Source organism: Scylla paramamosain, chromosome 2 (genome assembly GCF_035594125.1).
Source record: "Scylla paramamosain isolate STU-SP2022 chromosome 2, ASM3559412v1, whole genome shotgun sequence".
NCBI lineage: Eukaryota > Metazoa > Arthropoda > Malacostraca > Decapoda > Portunidae > Scylla > Scylla paramamosain.
In genome coordinates, this window is record NC_087152.1 from 33,060,817 (window position 1) to 33,066,816 (window position 6,000).

Consider the following 6,000-nt stretch of genomic DNA (forward strand, 5'->3'; position numbering starts at 1 on the left):
TGCTGTGGTAAACGGTCACTGTTTTTCTTTTAATTATATTAGCAATGGTTTTCTTAGGGTTCTGTCCACTCTCTTCCTATTATTCATCAATGATCTAAACCAAACTTTTTGTCCAGTCCACTCCTACGCTGATGATACCACCCTACACTTTTCCACGTCTTTTCGTAGACGTTCAACCCCTCAGGAAGTAAACAGTTCACGCAGGGAAACCACAGAACGCCTGACTTTTGATCTCTCTAAAATTTCTGATTGGGGCAGAGTAAGCTTAATATTGTTCAATGCCTCAAAAACTCAATTCCTCCATCTATCAATTCGACACAACCATCTTGAAAACTATCCCCTCTTCTTCATTGACACTCAACTGTCCCCCTCTTCTATCCTGAACATTCTTGGTCTGTCCTTTACTTATAATCTAAAGTAGAAACTCCACATCTCATCTCTAGCTAAAAACAGCTACTATGAAGTTACGTGTTCTGAGTCGTCTCCGCCAGTTTTTCTCAATCCCCCAGCTACTAACTCTGTAAAGGGACCTTATCCGTCCATGTATGAAGTATGCTTCACATATAAGGGGGGGAGGGCGGATTTCACTCATACCGCTCTTTTAGACAGGGTGAAATCAAAAGCTTATTGTCTTATCAACTCTCCGCTAACTGAGTGTCTTCAGCCTCTTCTACCGCTACTTTCACTCTAACTGCTCTTCTGATCTTGCTAACTGCATGTCTTCCCTCCTCCCGCGGCCTCGCTGCACAAGACTTCCTTTTTTCACTCATATCTATTCTGTCCACCTCTGTAATGCAAGAGTGAACCGGTATTCTCAATCATTCATCCCTTTCTCTGCTAAATTATATATATATATATATATATATATATATATATATATATATATATATATATATATATATATATATATATATATATATATATATATATTTTTTTTTTTTTTTTTTTTTTTTTATGTAGGAAGGATACTGGCCAAGGGCAACAAAAATCTAATAAAAAAAATGCCCACTGAAATGCCAGTCCCTAAAAGGGTCAAAGCAGTGGTCAAAAATTGGTGGATAAGTGTCTTGAAACCTCCCTCTTGAAGGAATTCAAGTCATAGGAAGGTGGAAATACAGAAGCAGGCAAGGAGTTCCAGAGTTTACCAGAGAAAGGGATGAATGATTGAGAATACTGGTTAACTCTTGCGTTAGAGAGGTGGACAGAATAGGAGTGAGAGAAAGAAGAAAGTCTTGTGCAGCGAGGCCGCGGAAGGAGGGGAGGCATGCAGTTAGCAAGATCAGAAGAGCAGTTAGCATGAAAATAGCGGTAGAAGACAGCTAGAGATGCAACATTGCGGCGGTGAGAGAGAGGCTGAAGACAGTCAGTTAGAGGAGAGGAGTTGATGAGACGAAAAGCTTTTGATTCCACCCTGTCTAGAACAGCAGTATGAGTGGAACCCCCCCAGACATGTGAAGCATACTCCATACATGGACGGATAAGGCCCTTGTACAGAGTTAGCAGCTGCGGGGGTGAGAAAAACTGGCGGAGACGTCTCAGAACACCTAACTTCATGGAAGCTGTTTTAGCTAGAGATGAGATGTGAAGTTTCCAGTTCAGATTATAAGTAAAGGACAGACCGAGGATGTTCAGTGTAGAAGAGGGGGATAGTTGAGTGTCATTGAAGAAGAGGGGATAGTTGTCTGGAAGATTGTGTCGAGTTGATAGATGGAGGAATTGAGTTTTTGAGGCATTGAACAATACCAAGTTTGCTCTGCCCCAATCAGAAATTTTAGAAAGATCAGAAGTCAGGCGTTCTGTGGCTTCCCTGCGTGATATGTTTACCTCCTGAAGGGTTGGACGTCTATGAAAAGACGTGGAAAAGTGCAGGGTGGTATCATCAGCATAGGAGTGGATAGGACAAGAAGTCTGTTTTAGAAGATCATTAATGAATAATAAGAAGAGAGTGGGTGACAGGACAGAACCCTGAGGAACACCACTGTTAATAGATTTAGGAGAAGAACAGTGACCGTCTACCACAGCAGCAATAGAACGGTCAGAAAGGAAACTTGAGATGAAGTTACAGAGAGAAGGATAGAAACCGTAGGAGGGTAGTTTGGAAATCAAAGCTTTGTGCCAGACTCTATCAAAGGCTTTTGATATGTCCAAGGCAACAGCAAAAGTTTCACCAAAGTCTCTAAAAGAGGATGACCAAGACTCAGTAAGGAAAGCCAGAAGATCACCAGTCGAGCGGCCTTGACGGAACCCATACTGGCGATCAGATAGAAGGTTGTGAAGTGATAGATGTTTAAGAATCTTCCTGTTGAGGATAGATTCAAAAACTTTAGATAAGCAGGAAATTAAAGCAATAGGACGGTAGTTTGAGGGATTAGAGCGGTCACCCTTTTTAGGAACAGGTTGAATGTAGGCAAACTTCCAGCAAGAAGGAAAGGTAGATGTTGACAGACAGAGCTGAAAGAGTTTGACTAGGCAAGGTGCAAGCACGGAGGCACAGTTTCGGAGAACAATAGGAGGGACCCCATCAGGTCCATAAGCCTTCTGAGGGTTTAGGCCAGCGAGGGCATGGAAAACATCATTACGAAGAATTTTAATACGAGGCATGAAGTAGTCAGAGGGTGGAGGAGAGGGAGGAACAAGCCCAGAATCGTCCAAGGTAGAGTTTTTAGCAAAGGTTTGAGCAAAGAGTTCAGCTTTAGAAATAGATGTGATAGCAGTGGTGCCATCTGGTTGAAGTAGAGGAGGGAAAGAAGAAGAAGCAAAGTTATTGGAGATATTTTTGGCTAGATGCCAGAAATCACGAGGGGAGTTAGATCTTGAAAGGTTTTGACATTTTCTGTTAATGAAGGAGTTTTTGGCTAGTTGGAGAACAGACTTGGCATGGTTCCGGGCAGAAATATAAAGTGCATGAGATTCTGGTGAAGGAAGGCTTAAGTACCTTTTGTGGGCCACCTCTCTATCATGTATAGCACGAGAACAAGCTGTGTTAAACCAAGGTTTAGAAGGTTTAGGACGAGAAAAAGAGTGAGGAATGTACGCCTCCATGCCAGACACTATCACCTCTGTTATGCGCTCAGCACACAAAGACGGGTCTCTGACACGGAAGCAGTAGTCATTCCAAGGAAAATCAGCAAAATACCGCCTCAGGTCCCCCCAACTAGCAGAGGCAAAACGCCAGAGGCACCTTCGCTTAGGGGGATCCTGAGGAGGGATTGGAGTGATAGGACAAGATAAAGATATGAGATTGTGATCGGAGGAGCCCAACGGAGAAGAAAGGGTGACAGCATAAGCAGAAGGATTAGAGGTCAGGAAAAGGTCAAGAATGTTGGGCGTATCTCCAAGACGGTCAGGAATACGAGTAGGGTGTTGCACCAATTGCTCTAGGTCATGGAGGATAGCAAAGTTGTAGGCTAGTTCACCAGGATGGTCAGTGAAGGGAGAGGAAAGCCAAAGCTGGTGGTGAACATTGAAGTCTCCAAGAATGGAGATCTCTGCAAAAGGGAAGAGGGTCAGAATGTGCTCCACTTTGGAAGTTAAGTAGTCAAAGAATTTCTTATAGTCAGAGGAGTTAGGAGAGAGGTATACAGCACAGATAAATTTAGTATGAGAATGACTCTGTAGTCGTAGCCAGATGGTGGAAAACTCGGAAGATTCAAGAGCGTGGGCACGAGAGCAGGTTAAGTCATTGCGCACATAAACGCAGCATCCAGCTTTGGATCGAAAATGAGGATAGAGAAAGTAGGAGGGAACAGAAAAGGGGCTACTGTCAGTTGCCTCAGACACCTGAGTTTCAGTGAGGAAAAGAAGATGAGGTTTAGAAGAGGAGAGGTGGTGTTCTACAGATTGAAAATTAGATCTTAGACCGCGAATGTTGCAGAAGTTAATGAAGAAAAAGTTGAGGGGGGTGTCAAGACACTTAGGGTCGTCGACGGAAAGGCAGTCCGACCTGGGGACATTTATGGTCCCCTCCCCAGATGGGGACTCCGAGGCTGGTGTAGGAGTCGCCATGATTTTAAAATTTTTGGAGTGAAGGGTGTGTGTGTTATTAGGTGCTTGTAGTTTTGTGTGGAGGAAGAGAGTTGTCTTTAGAGGGCAGGCTGTGACTACCCCCTTGTGTTGTGAGACACAAAGGGAAACGTTCAGTGAGGTCACAGCTGGGTTTAATGATAAGTTCACAGCACCCCCTGAACAGTGCTTTAGACCTCACTGGGAGTAATTATCGTTTCGGCAGGTGTCTACTGCCTCCTCCTATAAATATATATATATATATATATATATATATATATATATATATATATATATATATATATATATATATATATATATATATATATATAACTCCCTTCCCCCGAGAGAGAGAAAAAAAGTAATGGAAGAAAATACACTGATGCTTTCTAAAATTATGATATTCATAAACAGCAACAAGAAAAAAAAAAAAGCTCTTTATTAGTTTAAAGGAACACTCCATTAGCGATGAAAGAGAAAATACACGAACTTTCTGAAAGTAATGAAAATAGAAGAAAAAAGATGATAAAAATGAAAGAGGAAAACTTTATGAAGTAATAAAGAAATATAGCCACGCGGTGCACGATACAGAAACACGCTTTCAATGAGGGGAGGGAGGAAGGAAAAGGAAGCTCGCGAAAAAGAAAAAAAAAAAAGTAATATATGAAAACAGATAGAGAAGGTGTAATAAAAGTAAACCATTTAGAGGAAGAGATAAAGATCTGAAGTGCAGAATAAAATAAACGCTGAACTATAAACCTAGGAAAGAGGATGGGCCGCAAGGAAGATGATGAAGTACACACACACACACACACACACACACACACAAACACTTAATTCAGCCAGAGTAGAACATAACAGAAAATAACGTTTTAGGAAGGAAGGAGTCACTGGGAGAGAAATTAATTAAAAAAAAAAAAAAGTAACTGAAGTAAAATAACATCTATACAGTGTGGAAGGGAAATTACAACAAACTAAACTAAATAGTAAAAAAAAAAAATAAATAAATGAATAAATAAATAAATAAAGTAAAAACAGACCTTAATATAGAAAAAAGAAAAATCGACTGAAAAGCAAGAATCGCTACTGTATTTCTTGACTTAGGTTCGTATTCTAAGACGCTTTGTTCTTTCACAAGGAATATTTTCAAAGTTTACGGTGATTATCAGTCTGGATCTCAAAGGGTGTTATTTTCCTTTGTTAAACCATCACTGTGGAGACACCCTTGAAAACCATAACAACTTCCACCAGAGCTTGATAAAAAAAAATTGTCGATATAGGATACGGAAACATTTGGGAATACAGTGCATGGAACGAAACACGGAACAAAAAAAAAAAAGATACCGTTCTACTACTCACAGTCCTTTCCTCATGGGTCTCAATTTGATCTTGATGCTCCTGAAGTCTGGTCTCTCTTCGGGTACCTCAGCCCAGCACTCTGTCAACACCACACGCACACAATCCAGCGAGCTCTCCATGGCTTCCAGAGACGGCCTGGAAAGAAGAGGGAGAGAAAATATTAAAGACCGAGTGAGAGAGAGAGAGAGAGAGAGAGAGAGAGAGAGAGAGAGAGAGAGAGAGAGAGAGAGAGAGTACCCATCAGTAGAAGCAGGGGAGGAAGAACGAGCCACTGCAGGGAAATAGAAGACAGTCCTCGAAATACCTGCGTTATTAGAGAGGGAAGCTCAGGACGTAAGTGGCGAGAAGAGGTGAACCAGGAGGGGAAAACTAACACCGGTCTGGCGGTGACATTATTGGTCCAAGATGAAAGGGGAAGCGCAGATGTTGTGGAAGTAAAGAGAGAGAGAGAGAGAGAGAGAGAGAGAGAGAGAGAGAGAGAGAGAGAGAGAGAGAGAGAGAGAGAGAGAGAGAGTTATAGGGGATAGCAGAAAGTTATCGAATATGCAATGAAATAGAGCAATGAGGGGAAGAAGAAGGGCCAGGAGGAGGAGAAATAAAGGGCGTAATGGACAGAAAAGACTGTGATGAGGGTACGTA

At 41.8% G+C, this 6,000-nt stretch overlaps 1 protein-coding gene and 1 long non-coding RNA gene across 2 annotated transcripts in view; one reads left to right on the forward strand and one right to left on the reverse strand.

Moving 5' to 3' along the window:
- LOC135113820 (uncharacterized) overlaps positions 1 to 6,000 on the forward strand; it is a 282,447-nt gene that overhangs the window by 18,000 nt on the left and 258,447 nt on the right. The gene's annotated exons all lie outside the window — the stretch shown is intronic.
- The window catches only part of LOC135113813 (guanylate cyclase 32E-like), a 239,433-nt gene that overhangs the window by 13,673 nt on the left and 219,760 nt on the right, over positions 1 to 6,000 (reverse strand). Inside the window, 1 exon segment of the mRNA XM_064029440.1 lies at positions 5,362 to 5,496. Coding sequence (XP_063885510.1) covers positions 5,362 to 5,496 — 135 coding nt within the window.